The sequence below is a fragment of the Carassius auratus genome, chromosome 23 (assembly GCF_003368295.1).
Source record: "Carassius auratus strain Wakin chromosome 23, ASM336829v1, whole genome shotgun sequence".
Classification (NCBI taxonomy): domain Eukaryota; kingdom Metazoa; phylum Chordata; class Actinopteri; order Cypriniformes; family Cyprinidae; genus Carassius; species Carassius auratus.
Window position 1 is genome coordinate 9,601,589 of NC_039265.1, and position 22,439 is coordinate 9,624,027.

Sequence of the window (22,439 nt, forward strand, 5' to 3'; positions counted from 1 at the left end):
CCAGCGTGCACTTTGCTGGGTTTCTGCAAGTCATATTTGATCAGGCATCTTCTGGGCAAGAGAAGAAATGAATAATCTGTCAGTGACAGGTAGTGATTTAGAAGCAAGGTGATAGTTTGTTTTTGTCCTCCCGGACTTACAGGTGGTTATAATAGCATGTTTAAAGTCACCGCCAGTTGTTTGTGATGTAATATGGCTGATGTGCTAATCTATGCCTCCATTTGTAATTGCCACACATAGCAACAAAACAACCAGGTGATGTCAAAACACTCAGTCTGCTTTCAAAGTAGTGTCAAGATGATCATGTTTATGAGGTGAGCATACACGAATGCCACCACAATGTTGTAATTAGTTGTGGGGAAACTCTGTGGTTTCTTTCCGAGCCGGAGGTGTATCACTGGTAGTCATCGAGATGAGCTGTAATGGTGAATGTTGATGGTTTGATTGTTGATGAACAGTGCTAGAAAATGCTACCTATTTAGCCCATTTATGAGATGCCAGGCCTGTTTAGAGAACCTATATTTCCCGTCATTCTTTGTAGTAGCACACAAATGATGAAGTACATAGATTAACTTAAGATTCAATTGCAGTACATAGATTCAATTGTGCAACTTCGATTTACATAACTGTGTTTTTCACAACCCATCAAAGACATCGGGCTATTTTGGCCTTAGGATAAATATTCCTGTGTTGGGTAGTGGAAAACAGAGAAGACGTAAGATATTTCCCAGAGTGTCCATTTTTATTCTGACCAAAATAATTTCCCAAGGGGACTATGGGTTAAAAATTATAAGCACTAGCTTAGACCTCAGTTTACACTTATGGTATTACAGTACAAAATGATCTGATTTGGAGTTCAAATAAAGTTCGATGTATATATTTTATAATTTGTGTGCTGCCAGAGGGTATGATGGTAAATAGGCCTGTCATGAATTAGCAGTGGTTTGGCTCTCGGTTATGGCTCTGCTATGTTAGCACAGCAAGACTTCTTTCTCCTTGCTTTTTATAGCATGGGGAATATGGCTTGATTTACTCAGAGCAAATGCTAAATATAGCAAAGTACATGTAATAAACTCTTAACATCAGAACTGCAGGGTGGAGCGCAGTTGTATATCAAGTGTAGGTCAGTAGGCCATTATGAACCTCAGAATCCCAGAAACTGGATGATCTATTTGGAAAGGATAACAATGACACCCCAAAGCTCCTCTACAGTAATGTTTTACTCATGTTCAAACAGTTGCATGCACATCTATGTGTGGAACACTAAGGTGTATGCATAAGTTTTTAGTGTGAGGATATGTGAATATGAGACATGACTTTGTTGATATTTTTGTTGGATGTCACCCTAAGTGCTCTCACATGGCCGAGGGATATGGTGCATTCCTGTCTTGGAAGAACTAGGGGAGGTAAATTCACCAGCTGGGACTATCCAAAGTCAGTGTTTCATCGCACTTTCCTCTCCTGTTCTAGCTCTAATTATGCCTTGAAGGTATAAATCAATGAATGAGACTGATAGATTTATGTTTTTTCTTTCCAGAGCCCAGAAATCAGTTTCTTAAAATATCTAATGACATTTTAATAATTTATTCTGTCATTTATCCAGAGCACTCTTGCTGTTGAGATTAAACCAGTTCAGGGAGTTTTCCTTGTCTGTCTTGATGGTTTTAGAGTTGTAACTGTTTGTGAGAGCAATTGTAGACCAATGCATCTCTTTCAACAGGGGCTTGATTACATGTAGATTCACTTGTGGTGTTCAGGCGGTGTTCTGTCGGCCCTAAACACAGCTGCATTGTCCCGAAACATTTCGCCTTCGCTGATAGGCTAAGCACGACTAACCTCTGTTCCAGATGTTTCTACACACTTCTGTCAATATCAGCAAAAACATAAGAAACACATTAGGAGGACAGCTAGTGTTTTCAAAACCTGTGAGGCTTTGTTTATGTGGGTCTTGAATAATGGTTGTCATAACACAGCTATGTCTGGGAATTTTCTTTGCTGCCACTCTCATTTTACACCATACACAAGTCTAGTGTGGCTTTACATATATGTATATGTCTTGGAGACATTGGCACAGTTCTTCTGGATTGACCCTTACGAAAGGAAAATATATTTACCAATATATTTCTTAAAATATATTGTGATATATTGTAATATATTATTTTCCCTTTTTATTTTCTAATATTTTATATATTTGAATACATTTAATAATATATTGATGATACATATATTATAGAATATATTGCAAAATATACAAATGATTGCCGCTTTCAATATATTGCAATATATTGGAAAAAAATAAATATATATAAGAATATATGCCTAATATATTACATGATATTTTCCAATATACTGCAATATATTTTTGTTTCATAAGGGGAGTCTGTCTCAGTTTGTTCTGTTTCTTCATGTTACTCCAGACAGATTGATGATGGTGAGATCAGATCTCTGTGTGGAGCACTGGCTGCTATCAGACCTTGTGCAGACAAAACCCCAATGGATTATTACAATTAATGGCAAAAATAATGTTTAGAAATGTAAACTGATATTTATTACTGACACACTACAGAAAAACACAGAAATAATTGACTTAAAACCATTTACTCTAGGTGAAAATACAAGGTGGCCTAAGACTTATGAATTTATAAATTTATAAATGTATTTATGCATGCATGTATGCATTTACTTATTTACTCATTCATGCATGCTTTTATGCATATATTTTTGCAATTAATTTTTATTCATGCATAATAATTATATCAAGCTTTCATTTAATATTTACATTGAAAAATGGAAAAATAAGTTATAAAAATGCATTGTTAATTATTTTCTCTTGTTTACCATGCATTTATTGAATTGTTTTAAAGCTATATTGCCCAACTCTACTAAGACCCTATTTTCTGTAAAGCTGGTTTAAAGGGGTCATATGATTTAGCTAAAAAGAACATTATTCTGTTTATTTGGTGTAATGAAATGTGTTTATTTGGTTTGAGGTAAAAAAATAAATAAATAAATAAAGGACACATTATTGTTGCTCCCAATGCTATATCATCCTCTCTTGGAAGGTCAAAAAAGTAGGTTTGCTTTCTCAATGAAACACAACTTCTTCACAACATGGTGGCAGCAAAAGAGAATAAAAGTTACACTTTCTTTCTTTGTGTGAACATTTTGGTGGCGTTATGCAAATCTTCCCACAGAGTAATGTAAACATGTGGGGTGTGTTAGAACGAGTCGTTTTAAAGGGGCGTGTGGTTGACTCTTAACTTTTATAAAGAATATCTCTTTGGGTTTGAGACTTTAGTCTTTGCAAATTCACAGATCTTCTTCCTGCACCAACAACTTGTAACACTCCAAAGAGAAAGGAACAATTTAAGTCGCATCATTTGACCCCTTTAAATTAATACATAAAATGAAAAAAGAAAAAGTGAAAAGCACTTGTGCACCCTTGAGGTAAGAGTGCGCAATATAGGTAAATCTACATCAGTATTAAATAAAATGTTGGTCTTTTAAAATAAATCGTTGCTGGTCAACACACTTGTAGCAGCTGTCGCACTTAACCATCTCCTTACCACAAATCAAATCAATCACTGGCCAGCTTGGCAACATAGTTGATCTGGTCTAGATTGTTGTCAGCTGTATGTTGTTGCAAGTGCTAAAGTTAAACCTTCTATTGTCTCCGAGTGTTGTCAAACATCAAACACGCGATTGTAGTGGTTCCACCTGTGGACACAACTGTTTTGTTTGAATCATCTGGAAAAAAATAAGGTGTTAGTTGAGAATGAACATAGACTCCTTTGTTCCATCAGTCGGCGATTAAGCTGCCCTCTGAATTAACATTTTCCCTCATACTGGTTAGTGATGGTTTGCTTGCTAGTGAAACCATGTTCTCATGAAGCTGTTTGACAAGGTTTAAGCTTCACCAACATCCAGCTCAAATGATTCACTGGTGATGAATAAAGGACAGCAGGTCACTGTGAGTTTTTAATGTCCTTTTATTAGGCTTTTAAACCATGTGTTATAATCGAATCAGGGATGTTTAGTTAGTGATGCTTCAGCTGTGTGTCATTCCTCAAAGGCTAACGAGCATCAGCACAGGTTGATGGTAGCTTTTAGTGTAGGGTTTGTAGAGACATGCGATTGTTTCTAAATAGTTGCATTTACAAGTGTCATATTTGGAAGGATGTTTTCATTCTGTTAGCACTGTCTGACAAGACATTTGATTCCAATCACACTGTCCCTCTTGTGCTGTTTAGAAGCAGTTGTGCAGGAATCGATCTTTCGTTCTCATTTTCTGCTCATCTTTGTGTCTCTGCAGGGTCCCGCCGGCCCCCCAGGTCTCCCCGGCCCCCCTGGAAAGAGAGGACTGCGGGTAAGATGCTCCGCTCTCATTCATTAGCGGGGGTTCTTTGTCCCGGAGTGAATCCTGCTCCCCTGTGTTGGGATTCATGCAGCATCCATCAGTCTTGCTCACTTTGTTTCCATTATGAAACAATCAGAGGCACGAGACTTTCCACAGCTGTTTGTGCCCAGAATAATCAGAGACAGAAGGAATCAGAAATATACAGCAGTGCTTCTCGACAGACAGACAGACAGACAGACAGACAGACAGGCAGGCAGGCAGGCAGACAGACGGCAGACGACAGACAGACAGACAGACAGACAGACAGACAGACGACAGACAGACAGGCAGACAGACAGACAGACAGACGACAGACAGACAAGAGACAAATAGACAGACAGACGACAGACAGACAGGCAGACAGACAGACGGCAGACGACAGACAGACAGACGACAGACAGACAGACAAGAGACAAATAGACAGACAGACAGACAGACGACAGACAGACAGACAGACAGACAGACAGAAAGACGGCAGACGACAGACAGACAGACAGACAGACGACAGACAGACAAGAGGACAAGAGACAAATAGACAGACAGACAGACAGACAGACGACAGACAGACAGACAGACAGACAGACAGAAAGACGGCAGACGACAGACAGACGACAGACAGACAAGAGGACAAGAGACAAATAGACAGACAGACAGACAGACGACAGACAGACAGACAGACAACAGACATACAGACAGACAACAGACAGACAGACACGAGACAGACAGACAGACGACAGACAGAAAGACAGACAGATGACAGACATAAAGACAGACAGACGACAGACGGACAGACAGATGACAGACAGACGGACGGACGGACGGATGGACAGACAAGAGACAGACAGACAGACAGACGACAGACAGACGGACAGACAGACGACAGACAGACAGACAGAGAGACGACAGACAGACAGACAGACAGACAGACAGACAGACAGACAGACGGACGGACAGACAGACAAAAATACAGATAGACAAGAGACAGACAGACAGACAGACGACAGACAGACGGACAGACAGACGACAGACAGACAGACAGAGAGACGACAGACAGACAGACAGACAGACAGACGACAGACAGACAACAGACAGACAGACAGACAAGAGACAGATAGACAGACAGATGACAGACAGAAAGACAGACAGACGACAGTCAGACAGACGACAGACAGACGACAGACAGACAGACAGACAGAGATAGATAGATAGATAGATAGATAGATAGATAGATAGATAGATAGATAGATAGATAGATAGATAGACAGACAGACAGACAGACAGACAGACAGACAGACAAATAGATAGATAAGTCATTTTAGTTTTTATACTACTTTGACTTCAATTAGCTGCCAAGGGATTTCTAATTTCCATTTAAGTTTTTAAAGTTAAATAAAAGTCCAATCATTTTATTTCAGCTTTATTTCAATTAACAAAAACACATTTCATTGGTTTTATTCTACTTAATGATAACAACACTGCATCACTCTCAACCATTTTTACTTTTATAATGAAAAAAAAGTTTATAAAAGTAATTTAACTAAAATTATTTATACTGTCATGGTCTTTAAGAATTTCAAAGTAGGTTTTATTTTTATTTATTTATTTATTTTATTATGCACTTTTGTAATTTAGTTTTTATATTTCTATTTAGCTTTTTTGTTTTATCCATTTTTGTTTTATTTCATTTAGTTGCTAAGGATACATTTCTCATTTTCAGGGTTTCATATTTGTTTCATTAAAGTTTTTAATTAAATATTTGTATTTTATTTAATTTTATCAAGTAATGAAAACAAATTGCAATAATGTTAGGTTTTGATTTAGTCTACAATAGCGACACTGCATCATCCACAACCCATTTTATTTCTGAGATATTTCTGAGAAAGATGTGTTTTATTTTCTGAAGGGTGTGATAAGGGTATTTGCAAAGAAATATACATGGTATAGGGTTTATGGTATATGGGTTTCATACCCAGAGACCAGAAATATCACTATCAATGTCACTGATGTTTCTTCATTTTAGCACATTATCATTTAATATTGATCAATATGGGATGTACAGTATATCACCCAGTTTTCCTCCAAGAATCTGTTCTTGATGACTGAAATGCAGGGTGGTTTGTGAAGCATGGACTGTCTGTCTTTGTTCCTCTCAGGGTCCAGCTGGTCCTCACGGGAGTCCCGGGCCGCCTGGTTCACCTGGTCTGAAGGTAAGCTCCTGTCCTGGGCTCTCTGTCTGTCCTGTCTGAAACAAGTCTGAGCTATAACACGAGCGCAGCGGCCGCTCGAGACGCTCTTCCTGTTCAGACTCGCCGCTCTCAAGCTGAACAGTTCTCGCTTCCTGATAAACGTTTGTTATGGTGTGTGTGTGTGTGTGTGTGTGTGATGACAAGGCTTCGGAAAACACTGGAAAGAGCCGTCGGGGAGACACTGACAGTTTGATCTTTTAGAGAGGAGAGGAAAATATATCTGTGCCACGACATTAAGAGCCTGTTACCTGTGTTTTTGAGTGAGTGTGTGTGTGTGTGTGTGTTAGTCAGAGCATGGAGAATTGTAAAGCACACCTGGTGGAGGCGAGAGCTGCAGGTTTAACAGATGCACTCACTTTGACCTCCAATAAATGGACGTCATCGCAGAGATTCCCAGAGCAGCATCTTTATTTAAACTTTTTAATCCATTTATATTAATACTTTCAGCCAATTTTTTATTTATTTGTTTGTTTTTATGCTTTTGTAATGTTTAGTAAGTTTTGCTTTTAAAAATAATTTAAATGTATTTTTATTTTAGTTTTAGCTTTTCATTAATATTTTGTAATACATTATTCAGTTTCAGTGGTTCCCAGAGCAGCAGGTGTATATTTATAAACTATATTATTATAATTCTTTTTTTTAATTTTACATTCTTAACAAGCTAATTTTTTATATCATTGATATATTATTATAGTTTTTGTTGAAATAAAAAAAAATATATATTCATATATTATATACATACATATATATATTTATATATATATTATACATTATATTATTATTTTATTTTTCAAAATCTTTTCAAAAAAAATTTTTTTTTATTTGATGTGCTTTATAATTTTTTAGTGTTTACTTTAAGTAATTTAAAGTTTAGGTTAATTTTTTTTATGTGCTTTTGATATTTTTAGCTTTTAAATATTTTGAAATAGTTTTGATTTAAGTTTTAGTTTCTATTTTGATCATCTTTAATTTTGTTTCGTTTTATTTTTGGCTTTAACTCTAAATATGTTAAACGCATTGTTATTTCAGATTTATAATTATTATCTTATTCTCTGTCTCTCTGTTTCTGTGTGCGTCTGTCACACTAAGCATGTGTAGCTCTTTACTGGACGCTTTCACAGGAGCCCTGTGTGTTTTATTATGAGCCGGAGGGAAGTGATGAGGCTCGTGAATCCTGTCGGGCCGGTAGCGTTGAGCGTAGACCCGTGTGGATGTGGTTTATTTACCGCAGCAGACGTCTGCGGCTTGCACACATTCTTCACTCGCTCGCTGTCACCACTGATCACGAGATTCACAGCTCAGGAGAATCAAGAGACAAATATATCGATCAATAATCTTACTTTAAGTGAATTTGATTAGTAATATATTAATTGCATTGTTATTTTAACATGCAATATTTTATATTGTCTAATCTGAGCACAGTTTGAGACACGGAGATTCCTTCTGAAGCCCTAAGGATGTGATAAACATCACTTAAAATGAAACAGAACAAGTGTTAAAATGACCTAGACAAATAAAATTGAGATAATTAATTATAATGTAATTAATTCCCCCAACAACTTTAAATTAATAAAATAGTATTAATAAAAAATTTCAATATACATATTCTTGGCGAAAACCACTAACAGATCTAAAAGCCCCAGGGCCTTTGAATGATGTTGTGGACATCTGCAGGAGCCTTTGAGACAAAACCACAGTATAAATCACCAGACAGAAACATCTGAGAAGCTGGAGGACTCTCCATTTTGCTGTCTTGGAGAAACAAAAGAGATGGTGTTTTTTCCTTAATTTGAATGCTTGACCTTCATAATTCCCAAGTGCCAAATACGCCAATCTGATTTTCCCATCAAGCTTTAGGACAAAGTGTTCATCTCTCTGTCCGTTCAGAGATGACCTGAGTGGGCAGCAGATATGATCACCGGGGGCCGATCTGAGCCCGATGGTGGAAACTGTGAAGCATCTCAGTGCAGCCCACAGATGAGTCATGTGTCTGCTGGGATCTGGAGAAACAAGACTGAGCTGTTATCCCTTCTGAAGACTTCAGAGATGAGATGAGATGAGATGAGATGGGCTTCACAGGTTTGAGAGGTTTGGCTGTGACATGTTTGATCCAGACCTCAATGTAGCTCCTTTTGGTTTTTCAGTCGAAGGTCAGCGGATGGTGGCAGGGTTCGCCTTAGTGAAGGGGTGTTTCACAGGCGTCAGATCCATGCTGTCTAGTGTTGATTGGCAGCAATAGTGTTCCTGTCAAGGATTAAAACTAGCATTCGGGCCTGAATGGATTTGGAGCTGTTTGATTGACATGCTAAATTTGGTCCATGTCGTAAGACTTTTTTTTTTTCAGTGAACTTCCAGAGACTCCCTTTGGATTTAGATGCTTTTAAATGTCATTAAAAAGTATTGTGGGGTGCAAATAAACAATATTGCACAGATGATTGAATGAATAAATCAATGAATGGTGGATGATGGATGTTGATCGACACATGATTGATGGATGAAATGATTGAGGATGATTATTGGTGCATTGGTGGATGGATTGATGAAGCATTGAATAAATGGGTTCATATATCAACGGTCTAATTTATTTAAGGTTTATTGTATTTGCATACTCGTTGAAAGCAGCTTTTGCCTCTTAAATTTCTCCAGATCCACTGTTATTACTTGCCTTAATCTGTCAGCGCAGGAGAACATGATTTGCATGCGTCTTCTTGAATTTTAGACATGCTTCTGAGTTTCCGCTGACAGCTCGTTTTATGGGATGTACTGTAGAACATCAAACTGAATTAACACAGTGCACTTTATTTATGTCCCAGGGAGCAAAAGGTGATCCTGGACTGTCCCCGGGTCAAGCGCCGGCAGGTGAAAAGGTAAATGATCCCCAAAGAAGAACTAGTGTACAGCATCGTTTTTTCTCAGGGTACTTTGAGATTTCTTTGCCTTTACAGCCCTAAAACATTAAAGTACAGCAATCACTCATTGGTTTTCTGGTCTTTAAAGGGAACAATCACCTATAAATTAACATTTTCAGTTTACTCATCCTCACGTTGTATCAAATCTGTAGAGGACTTTTTTGTTGCAGGGAAAACAGAACTAAAGCAATACTTGACAGTGAAAATGGTTGGGAAAACTGTTCTCCCAAAATGTGAATATAAAGCAACATGTTTAATTCAAATATCGATCAAAGCGTATCTTGTCAGGTGTTTTACTTACTCTGGAGGAGCTGTAGACCTACTTGTAATAAAATAAAAACTAAAATACACAAATAGCGTTAATATACTTGAATTTACGTCATTAACATCACAAGATTGTTTTGTTTTATATCATTTATTTATATTAAATCTACAGATCTACAAATGAAATGTTTACTGCTACTGAAAGAAGAAAACAACAACAGAGATTTATATTATAATAGCTATTTTCAAAGTTTCAGTGTAGTCTCATAAAAAACAAACAAACAAAAAAAAAACACTTTGAATAATGTTTATTAGTTTAAACAAACAAGTTTGGCTTGTTTTTAAAAATAAAAACTATAAATGATTTCTGCTCTGGAAAGACTTGGTGTTGTTTTAAAACAAAAGGGACTATATATCGGTAGCATCACCTGTTATCGGTCAAAATTATTTGAAAAATATCGGATATCGGCAAAAATCTTGCATCACTAAGTTATACAAAATATGGGTGTATGTTTGATTTCCCTGAAAGAAAGTCTCTGAAATGTAAGGACGATAAGTAATCAATGGCAGAATCGCTTGTGCTTGAATTGCTGCTGTTTTCTTCATCCAGGTATGACCTTCAGGAGATGAAGGCAAGCACTGAGCATCTTCTCTTTTATTATTTCAGGGTGAAAGAGGACGGCTGGGTCCACAGGGTCCCAAAGGTGAAGCAGGTCTAAAGGTAAGACCTTCTCTCCCACCTCATGACAGAGAGCCTGTTTGGGCTGAATTATGGGATGTTTGTATTGGTGAGATACAGTGTTCATACAGTATCCGTTACCACCACCGCTGTGGCAAGGCCCTTCTGAGCAGTGGCTAGATTGGATTACAGACCAGAATAAAGACCCTGTGTGGTGTTTTTGGGGCAGGTGAAAGTCTGTTCACACTTTTCAATAAGTGGCTTTGCTCGGGGAGTCGCCATCAACTGGGAGCCCCCATTAGAACATGAGACCCCCAGAGGTCAAGGGTCATCTTTTAGAGGAAGGGCACTCTACAGGGTGACATGAACAGTCAATGTCGTATCTTCAAAAGTGCAACTAGCGCAAGTTTTCACTCACATAACATGTATATATGCAATATTTAAGGTCTATGACTTACGTTTTTGTGAGGGTAGTTTGTTGGGAGATGTCATGAGGGATATGCAGTAGCTCTTGTTTGGTTTGTGAGGTAAAGAGAACCAAAGGCCTTGTAAAGTCCTTTCAGTTTTGACTAGAAATTTTTGGCCAGAGCTCGTTTTGCTTATAGTGGACAATTGTAATTGGATTTTCACTTGCAATCCCCAAAGCACAGTTGAGACTGTTATATTGTGGTCCAACTTTTAGAAAATTTATGTTTTCCAAGTTGAGTTTTCTTTGGAGATGGAGGCCTGTTGGAAAGAGCTCTTTTATATTGCGTTGGGGTCCTTTAGTTGGTTTTGAAAGGTCAGTTTTCACAATCCGGGAAGTGTTAAAAGCAGATATGTATGGTTAGGTTTGTGGATCCTGGCCTGATTCATCTGAGAGTGGGAAAACCACAGGGATCTTGAGGTGAAACCAGAACCGTTGATAGAATAGATCAAGTCATGACAGAAGTCACTGATTTGCCTCCAAAGACAAATGGCCTCCAAAGACTTATAAGCTGACTAAATTAAGTTCATCCAGGCTTCATTTCTTCCTTTATCAACCCATCTGAGCTGTGGGCTGGGATATCAATCCTAAAAGACGAGTCATTTCTTGCACAACATTTACTTTACTTGCATAGGTGAATGCAATTGATTTTACGTCTATAATATGACGTTTTCATGGTGAAACAATACTCAAACAACATTTATTAATATAGCACATTTAAAACGACACCAGATGACCAAAGTGCTTTACTCAAACAGACACAATGCACAACGATATCCATTACTGACTGATCAATGTCCTAAAAGCTTGGGGCAAATGTATGCCACAGAGTAAAGGTATGTTTTCAATATAGATTTAAAACAGTCTAATGAGTCACATGATTTAAGTTACAATGGGAGATTCTTCCAAAGACATGGGGCTACCAAAGAAGAGGCTCGATCACCTTAGATCTGGGAACATGTAAAAGCCAACTCTGTGATGATCTTAGAGGTCTAGCAACACATTGCTGCTTCAACAGATATGAAATGTAATGTACTGCACGCAAACCTTTAAAAACCACTATCAAACTTTATATTGGACTCTAAAATCAACAGGAAGCCAGTGCAGTGTGAGTATCTTGAATGCAGTGCATCTTAAATACTCAATGAGTTGATTGCGAAGAGTCCACAGTAGAATTGATATAATTGTCTTGGCTTTAATTTGTTGTTGAACCACCTCTCCTCGCTCCTGCCAAATTCCGGAGTCTTTGATCTTGAGCGTGCTTAACTTAAGCGATCCGTTTAAATGCTGTTTTTATAGGTCATTAGTATCTGGAGCACTCAGCTTTTGCAGTAAAATGTTTAAGGAGCTTGAACAGAAGTAGTCCTGCGGGTCCAGACCAGGTCAGGCGTAAATCACAGTGACCTCTGATGCATCAGAAGGCCTGGAATTTTCCAAACCAGAGGATTGCCCACACTTGCACTTCCACACTTCCTGCTCGGTCCAACATACAGCGCCACCTGCTGGCAAACAGAAGCAGCACCTCTATCAAATCAGGCATCTGAATATCAACATGTTCAACTCAAAGATATATTTGCACAACTGACTTTAGGATTGCATTGTTGTGTTTCAGTAGATTTTGATCAGTTCCAGCACACAAGAAATGTTTGGAGGTGAGGGTCTCTGGCCTCCCCTCCCCGTCTCACTGTCGTGACTTGTCTTTCTTTCATGGGCTGGAGCTGGAGCTGTCAGACGGGGAAAGCTTTAAAGGCTTTTGACAGTTCTGGGGAAATTCTTAGGGGTGATTAGTCTTATCTGAGGCCACTGGGACTTTAGGCGGCAAATCCCCAGAAATGTGGAAGAGATAGAACGTCAAGCACAAGTCTCTCTGTTTCTCCTTGTTCTTAACATTGTAGGGAAATGAGAAAATTATTTGACTTTTATTCTGTAAAAGTTTGTTATCTGCTTTCTTTTTTTTTTCACCTGCAGGGTCCCAAAGGCTATCCAGGACCAGCAGGTCTACCCGGAGAACAGGTGAGCAGAAGAAACGTTTGTGAGGTCCACACATTGATATTTTCAACTGTAGTTAGTATCCGTGAAGCTGCTGTGAGGCTGTAGTTTGTCAGACCTCTAGCCATATTTAACTGGTATCACTATTATTACTGCTTATCATATTGGTAAATTGGACGATAAAAAAAAAAAAAAAAACGTAATTAGCTATTTTTAAGTAACAAGCATTGCATTATTACTAGCTATGAGTTGTTAAATAAACTATTCAGATTCGAAGTTAGTTTGAGTGTTATTTAGAAAGCATCTTTGAAATAAATCTATTTTTCATCTTTGATGCAATTTTCTGTTTAATAGTGATCCTGTAAGCATAATCTTAGCAACTGCATAGCAATAAAGCAACACCTTAGATAGATTCCTTTATAGTTCAGATACATCTTTTATACTGTTACACAGGGTTGTCCCTTTTTTGATGTAGTGCATGTATGAAATCTTTTTTTGTCAACATCTATGAGATTTTCCTCAATAGATGGAGCTGAAAATCAATTTCAGACATCCTGAAGTTTTTGCATTATATTTAATCTCCCTGTCATGTAGCAACGATCCTGTAGTTCATATCTTGCCCATACAATCGGCTTTAATTCTCTTTCCATCCCTGCCTGCGTGTTTGACATGGCATTAGACGGCTCTATGAGTTGTACCTTTGTACCTCCTCAATAACCGAGTCCGGAAGGTTTGGAACTCAATACATGGAAAGTTTCATTCAGTCACAAACGCAGTCTTTATATGCAGTCATCTAATGCAAAGATGATCTGCTCTGGAGTCGTGCAGCGGAGAGGAGCCGCCGTCTGGACCTCAGCCAGGGTCAGTCTGCGGAGAGCCGCTCCGGCCCGTGGATGCTTCGACAGAGAGATGCCACAGGGAACAATAGTGGCTCTATTCATCCGCTGGCAGCCACCCTCATCTCTCATTCACCTTTTTCTTTCTTTTCTCCCCAGGGTTTGCCAGGATTGCCGGGTGTATCTGGGGTGGCAGGTTACCCTGGCAGGCAGGTGCAGTGACCAATTTCCACTAAAAACAACAAAGAAAGCTTTCTGATACCTTTACTTCATTTTGATACTAAATTTGAAATATTAAACTTGATTCCAAATTGACATTTTATATCAGGCAGCTGTTTAGAATGTGCTGTGCAGTATACTATATGTTGCCAAGTATTTTAAAAAGTAGTCTTAAAATAATACACCATATGCAATGATTAACACTGCATAAACATTTAAAGGCAAGGTGAATATTGTGAAAATGTGCCACCACCACACTTCCCCAGCTAATCAATCACAGTACATTAAAATAATTGTTTTGCATTTAGTTTTCTTACGTCATGCACTAATTTGTGTACATTTCCAGAATATAGGTCTGAACATTGAATAAAGCCAGATTCAAAACTCTTGTTTGATTTTATAGAGGGATTATGAATCTCTTTTTATCAATCCATGAATCAGAAAATACTATCAACAGCCAGAAATATATATATTTTCTCCATGTTTTGAGGAATGAAAAGTTATATAAATCAGTGTAAAGACGCTCCTGAGTAAAAACCTTCAGAATATTGATAGGAAAAAAATTGCTAAGTTTAGTGTATGTTTGTAATTCAAATCTACAGAAGCAAATAGATAAAGTGCAATAACATGAACACTTGTGTTTTAGATGTTTTCTTTACACTAGTCCAAAAGAATACATGATATGAAAGTAAACAGTCTCCAGATTGATGATACAGGATGCAGTTTGCTGTACAAAAATTTTTTAATTCTTGACATTTTGTAAACATCATGTAAACATGAATTTCAGAAAAACCACACCAATTTTGTCCCAATTTTCCCCAGTATATTTCTTTATGCAAAGTATAATTTCTGTTGTTGTTGTTGTATTCTTTTCTATTCCTTTTATTCCTTTTTTTGTGATAAATATGACCGTGACATGTTTTTGGCAGGTTTCAAGATGTGTGTATTTGTCTTAGATGTGAATGTGTATAATGTTGCAGGGTTTGGCAGGACCGGAGGGAAACCCTGGACCTAAAGGTGTCAATGTACGTACAGCAGTCATCTCAAAATCTTTTATCATTGCAGTCCTCCAGCCTGTTGTGTCCCAGTTCTCAAGAATCAAGATCTGACTACTGCATCTCAGAGATGTTGCTTGTCTCAGAAACTGCTTTCAACATCTGGCAGTGTGCCTTGGCACAGGAATGTGCAGAGATGGGAGGAGGGCTGTTTCTTTCATCTTTGACTGATAGTACATGTGATCCCACTTAACAAGAAAGAAGAACAGCACATATAGTGCTCTGTCCACCTACAGCAAACAAAAACATTTATGAATGATGAATGATTTGTGTTCACTGTCCAGTTCATTAAACGTAGAAAAAATTTGTCAAAAATTTTATCATAGTGGAGTTGGAGATTTTAGGCTCATGGCTTATTAAAAATTATGTTTTTCTTGTCCAGTAGGTGGCGCTGTCTCTAAAATGCTCTAGTATCATCAGTGAATGGAGGCGATGAGTTGCACCAATTTTTGTTCCAATAAGCCACAGCGTTTCAAAGATATGGCCTTGCCTTTAGTTCGTTGTCATTGCATTTCTTAGTGCATTATGTATAAATAGTAAATCAGAGCACAACGTTTGAACAGCGTGGTATCAGGAATGTCTGACCAAATTTTGGGGACAATCTGATGAAAGAGGAGTTCAAAAATTATACTGTATACATGTACAGTAGTTTTGATCTATCTGTGACGTGTGTCTGTTTTTCTGTTTCAGGGATTCATCGGACCCCCAGGGGTTGCAGGAGCACCAGGACTGGAGGGAGAGAGAGTGAGTTCAGATACATAATTATTCATCGTAATTTCACATTAATGCATATAACGTGCAGATTCCATTAGCATGAATTGAAGCAAAGTTTCATGTTGTCGATTGTTACTGAAAGTCATTTTGAATCATCATCTGTTAATTTGTACAATCACAGAAGTGTGTTTACACTGATGCACATACTGTAGAATTAATATCAATTAGGCCAGCATGCAGCATTGGGATTAAGTGGCTAAAATTTGCAACTAGATGAAATATTTCATATTAACATCTAAGGTGTGATAATTTACCAACTCTGTCTCATGTCAGCACCCTGTTTAACCTGGTCAGTTTCACTTGGTATCAGTGGTATCTGTAATGAAGTTTAGTACATGCAACATACTTTACTCTCAGAAATTAGATTTACATTTATGCATTTGACACTTTTATCAATGCAGTGCAAGCTGATTTGGAATTTTTTTGTGTTCATGCATTCCATGCAAATCAAACCCATGTTTGTGGCATTACAAGCATCATGCTTTACTGTTTGAGCTACAGTTCTATTAGTTCTATAGTTTTTAATATATTGAATAATCAGTTTAATAGTATATTTAGTAATTTTGTTCTATTTTTTTTTTCATTTGTATTATTTTGTAAATATTTATTTATTTATTTATAGCTTTAGTAATTGAACTATATGAAAACTACAAATATTGCCCTGCAACTAAGTGAAATAGTTTTAAATAATAATAAAAATAAAAATAATAATAGAAAAACTAAATATTTTAATTTTCAATAAAGATCAAGCACAAGGTTGGGGGTTCGATTCTCCGGGAGCACATGATAAAAATAAAATTGGTATAAATTGATAGCCTAAATGCACTGTAGTTGCTTTGGATAAAAGCGTCTGCTAAATGCATACATTTAAATTAAATTAAATGTAATTTAATTTAACAAAATTTTTTACATTTAAATTTTATTAACTAAAATGCACAGTAAAGCATTTTTACCGGATAATTTTGTATATTTCTGCTCCTGTACACTTGCCCCATAGACTTCCATTGTAAATGTCTTATCTTAAAACCATGTTTTACTCTTTTAGCATGATGACAGATGAGTCATAATGATCACAGGTCACAGATGCTGATTATACCTATCAGTATTATTTTTATTTCAGCATAATGCCGGTTTCGTCCAGACATGTTAGACTGATTAACACACATGGGCTGTTAAGGCCCGAACATTGTGTAGAGAGTTGCTGCGATTTGAATGAAAGATGAATGACATGAGCTGGAAAACACAGAAGACAACAGCGTTGAGATTGATGAGGCCCCCCGGCTCAGTGTGATCAGTGTGTGTCAGATCGGATCGGTTGCTAACTGCTATCGTCTCGATGTGTTCCAGGGAATTCCAGGTCCTGTGGGAATCAAGGGTCCCAAAGGAAGACCGGTAAATGCTCTCTCATTCATAAGCTGTCATCAGGGGAAATTATGCAAATGAGTGATGCATATTTTTAACAGATGAAGTTACTTGTTGGTGAAGGAAACGCAAGAAAATGAACAAAGAATCTGTTCTTGTCATCTGCCGTCCAGCTGTAAAGGCGAAAGCATGATCCTGGTGGATCCTAAAACAAAAGACTTACAACCAACTCTACTTTTTAATGGTTGATGCTGATACCAATATCTATAGACTATCTATATAATCCTATAGATAGTCTATAGATATTAGTATCAGCATCTTTGGTTTTTAACCTGGAGTCTTCAGACATTTGATCAGTCGTTCCTTGATTGATCCGAATCTCAGAGTCACTCTCAGCTTCTCTAAACTCTGGAGAGCAGCTCATGTTGGTGTAGTTTTGGGAAGTGTTGGTCCTGAGAAAGCCTGAAAGGTACGAGCCTGTTAAAATCAGCACAGTGTCGGTTTGCCAGCTGGGCTCGTGCCCGCCGTCTGCAGCAGAATGATTAATCACAGACGCGGATGAAAGCTTGCTGGAAGACGTTCAGAGGCCCCTGGGTCTCGAAGACCCAAGCAAACATGCAGACGCTCTCCTGAACTGCAAACCGCTGCCATTTACTCAGCAGATCCTTTACAGTAACATGCACTGATCAGGTTACATGCATAGAGACATGTACGGGATCAGACTCACAGCCAGTGTGTGATCTGAGACTGACACAGTGTGTGTTTGCAGGGTGTTGTTGGTGATGCTGGTGAGCGAGGGCCGCCCGGACCAGACGGAAACCAGGTACAGCAGATAAACACAGTTATATAGAGTTAAGATGCATTCATTCCAGAGTTAATGGCACTTTGCTGCAGATAAGGACAATAGATCTATATTCATAATTTAATTAAGGGAAAAACCGAAGTATACCATGCATTAAAGCTATTCTTCGATGTACAAATTGTGTATTTATTAAGTACACTTTCATTCTGAAAATGTTTGGTGAGATTAAATAAAGACTAAATAACGTGAATTAAATTAGATAGAGCAAGGGATTAAATTGATCAAAAGAGACATTTCTAATGTTACAAAAGATTTCTATTTCAAATGAAAGCTGTTCTTTTGAACTTTCTATTCATCTGTGAATCCTGAAAAATAACATGTATTGAGTTTCCTCAAAAATATTGTGCAGCACAACTGTTTATTATAATCAGAAATGTATAATATCTTTATGATTTCTGAAGATCACGTGACACTGAAGACTGGAGGAATGATGCTGAAAATACAGCTGTGCATCACAGAAATAACAGATAACAGATGTTCACATAGAAAACAGCTAATTTAAATTGTAGTAATATCTGAACCACTCCTAAAGGATCCCACTTTTCTTCCTACATGAAAGTAATCAATGCGTCCATTGCAACTATTAAAAAGGACATAAAGTTTTATTTAAGAATATCTTTCTGGATTATGTACGGCCTAAAATTTATGTGTGTCATTGAACTATCAAGACGTCAATTAGTAAGATTTCTGATAATAATACAATGTCTTAAATAAAAAATAATGCAGTGTTTCTGATAATAGTACCATGTCTCAAAAACCTGAAACTCCTTCCAGCTGTGTAGATCTTTGATGTCTGAAAATACTCCTACATGCAGACCAATCATCAGACCTGTTCCTCTCGAATGCATTGTGGGATTGAGTTTCCTGTGTTTGGTGTGTTTCAGGGTCCTGTCGGAGGAAGCGGCAGCAGTGGATTCCCAGGCCTGAGAGTGAGTCCTTACACACACGTATAACACAGAGAAGGGTGCACCATGCAGATATCACTGCAGAAAACACACACTTAGAGCAGAGCTTGATGCTGCTTTCATATCTCTGTTCATCTGAAAATGACTGTGCCAATGACTTTAGACCAGGTTTTAGTTGTCAGTGGTGCAGTCGATTTTAAATGCATTTTCTAATCAAACAATGTGCTGCAGGATGTGAACGGCATCGGGTTAGTATTTTACAGCGCAGTATTATTAATATATATATATATATAATTTTTCATAATAACAAGTTACATTTATGAAGCACCTTTCCAAATCATTTCATGCATAGATGGACAATAGACATTTGCCAAGTCCAGAACAGTTGCACACCACAGTAATAATGCAGATGTCTTTGCACTTGCAAATTCCGCCGTGTAAATAGTGAATCCGTCATGGCATGAGCACAACTGGCTCTTAAAGGGAACCGCAGATGAGACTCTGATTGGTTTATTGACTATTATGCACAAAACACACCCATTACTCATTAAGAGAAAAGGGACAATGGTTTTAGACCATGCAACTGACCGTTTTACCCGTCATTAAACTGGCAAAAGTGGATTCAGACATGCACTGTGCACTTTAGACCATGCACTCATTTTCATTTAGTTTAGCTTGAATTACTAAAATAACTTAAATAGCCATTTACTGTATTTAATGTGTATTTCTTCCAGTGCTTTATGAAAGCACATTATGTGTCAATAAAATCAATTATCTTAATTTGTTTTATTCTATGGCAGAAACAGGTTTTTATATTTTTTATTAAATATTTTCAATAAGTTTTATTTTTGTATTTATATTTTATTTTTGTATTTTAGTTTAATGTATGTTTTTGACATTTTTATTTTTTGTAAATGTATATATATATAGTTGTTGTTGTTGTTTTATTATTAATTGTTTTCAAGTTTAAGTTGTAGTTGTTTTAGTTAAACGAATAATAATAATAATAATAATGCCTTGGCAACTAGCTGACATAAAGTAATTGACTTTTATAAAGCAAGTTTGTTGTTGTTGTTGTTTAACGTTATTTTATTTTAATCATCAAAACTACTTCTTTAATAGGTTAAGCTTTAGTTTTAGTTTAATGTAACTTCAGTAACTCTGCTCAGGGCACCTTTAAATGTTCAGTTCTCTCTTTCCTCTCCTTCATTTGTGTCTCTCTGGAGAAAGAGAATAGTTGTGTGTGTGATGTTCAGTAAGCGCTGGTTAGAGGAGCGTCTGCTCGTCTCGTTCCGGATTTAACCCAAACCCCCAGAGCTGTATAAAGAGATGTCAGGTGTCAGGTGTCAGATTTATATATCAGATTTATAAAAAAACAGCAAGACCATCTGTTTATTTATTTTTTTCTTCACTACAATTTCATTTATTTATTTCTTCATCTGACAAATTCTTTTTTGGATGTAAATGTGTTCCCTTGAAATCCTTGTCATGCAAATGTGTTCATATATTATTATTATTATCATTATTTAAATAAATTAAACATTCAATTCAAATACATCAGTGTTTTTTTTGAGCTGTCACTCACTCAGTTATTCTCTGTCTCTTCTCTCAGGGCGATCCGGGGCCCGAGGGACCCCGCGGCTTTCCTGGCATTGTGGGACCTCAGGTAACGTCCCGTCAGGTCACGCCTCAGAGTTTCTGTAAGCTGATTGGCTGGACAATGAAGATCTTGTTCTCTCATTGGCAGGGCCTGACTGGAGGGGCGGGGCCTCCTGGAATGAAAGGTGATAAGGTGATTTAAATATTTCTATTATTGCAGAGAACATGCAAACGTATGAGGTTAATGTGTTGGACTGACAGATGAACTGCACACTAGAATTCATTGATGTTTCTCATAAATGCTTCTGAGAGTCGTTTTGAGAAAAAGAAGATCTGTTCATTTGTGAAATCATTACTTCGGGAAGTCGTGGCCTAATGGTTAGAGGGTTGGACTCCCAATCGAAAGGTTGTGAGTTCTAGTCTCGGGCTGGAAGGAATTGTGGGTGGGGGGAGTGCATGTACAGTTCTCTCTCCACCTTCAATACCACGACTTAGGTGCCCTTGAGCAAGGCATCGGACCCCCAACTGCTCCCCGGGCGCCGCAGCATAAATGGCTGCCCACTGCTCCGGGTGTGTGCTCACAGTGTGTGTGTGTGTTCACTGCTCTGTGTGTGTGCATTTCGGATGGGTTAAATGCAGAGCACAAATTCTGAGTATGGGTCACCATACTTGACTGAATGTCACTTCACTTCATTTGTGAAGATTTTAAAAGCTTAAAAACACTAGTTCTGTAGATGAATAAAAGATATGTTATTTTGTAACTTTTTTATAGCTATAACTGATGTTTTGTTTCTTGAGATAAATTAAACTAAATAAATAATAGTAAATAAATAATAATATTATAAATAAATAAAATTCCATTTTTAAATTTTTTTATTTTAGTTATTTTATTTTATATATAGGTATGTATAAAAATAAAAACAGTAAAGAATAAAATTGGCCTACAGTAAAAACACAAAACAATTAGTGAAAATTACACAACTTAAAATGAAAATGGAAAATACCAAAATAAAAACGAATTTAAATGTATATATAAAAAACTATAATGGTATTTGGAAGAAAACACACACACGCACACACACATACACACACACACACACAGACGCACACGCACACACACGCACACACACATTTTATTTTATTTTAGCTAGTTTCCTGCAATGTTTCTCATTCTCATTTATTTTAACATGATGCACTAAAATAACTAAATCTAAAACTGACATATAAAATAAATATATAAAAAATAATTTAAATGATAAAATCTTGAACTAAAATTTTAATAGAAAGTACAAAAATAAAAATAAAAAACGTAAAAAAAATTAAATGAAACTGTGTCTCAAAGATAATAAAACAACACTGGCTGGAATCTAGACAAAGAAAAGGCCGAATCTGAAAGGTTTTGTTTTGCTCACTCTGGTCTGCTGCTGTATATACAGTTCATACAGTGTAAATGCATACATGAGATCCAGCTCAGGCTTGCTGTGTTCTGCTCCTGTGTGTCTCGTCTGGACTCTGTAATGCTGATGCTGTATGATTTAGGCTGAACCTGGACTGAGAGGTGACCCGGGAGAGACTGGATATCAGGGCGACAAGGTGAGCGTCAGGAGGAAACCGTATGCTTGGTTTCTGTCTGTCTGTTAAAGCTCTTGTTGTATTCCCTTGTGTCTGAAAGTTTGTGCATGATAGGAATCTGCTTCAGGAATCTCTTAAGATGCATTATTAGGCCTTTAAGATTTACGCTTTTGAATTGCATGGTTAATATCCATTCATATAGTAAAAAACTTATATACTTCATGTGTTACATGCTTGTCATTATGAATAAATGGAGCGGGTCAGATTCTTAAAGTTTTTGGATGTTTATTATTGAATATTTGCATC

General features: G+C 37.2%; 1 protein-coding gene across 4 annotated transcripts in view; it reads left to right on the forward strand.

Moving 5' to 3' along the window:
• LOC113041239 (collagen alpha-1(XXIV) chain-like) overlaps window positions 1-22,439 on the forward strand; it is a 43,806-nt gene that overhangs the window by 16,433 nt on the left and 4,934 nt on the right. Inside the window, exons 4-17 of one of the 4 annotated variants that reach the window (XR_003275358.1) lie at window positions 4,313-4,366; window positions 6,550-6,603; window positions 9,456-9,509; window positions 10,483-10,536; window positions 12,929-12,973; window positions 13,945-13,998; window positions 14,985-15,029; window positions 15,750-15,803; window positions 17,181-17,225; window positions 17,965-18,018; window positions 18,942-18,986; window positions 20,575-20,628; window positions 20,710-20,746; window positions 22,101-22,154. Coding sequence is in view for 1 of the 4 variants with exons in the window: in XM_026199668.1 (XP_026055453.1) it covers window positions 4,313-4,366; window positions 6,550-6,603; window positions 9,456-9,509; window positions 10,483-10,536; window positions 12,929-12,973; window positions 13,945-13,998; window positions 14,985-15,029; window positions 15,750-15,803; window positions 17,181-17,225; window positions 17,965-18,018; window positions 18,942-18,986; window positions 20,575-20,628; window positions 20,710-20,754; window positions 22,101-22,154 (711 nt within the window). In the remaining 3 variants the exon portion in view is untranslated. Of the gene's footprint in view, window positions 1-4,312; window positions 4,367-6,549; window positions 6,604-9,455; window positions 9,510-10,482; window positions 10,537-12,928; window positions 12,974-13,944; window positions 13,999-14,984; window positions 15,030-15,749; window positions 15,804-17,180; window positions 17,226-17,964; window positions 18,019-18,941; window positions 18,987-20,574; window positions 20,629-20,709; window positions 20,755-22,100; window positions 22,155-22,439 lie in introns of those variants that run through there. The other 3 variants (XR_003275360.1, XR_003275359.1, XM_026199668.1) reach the window with 3 other exon arrangements.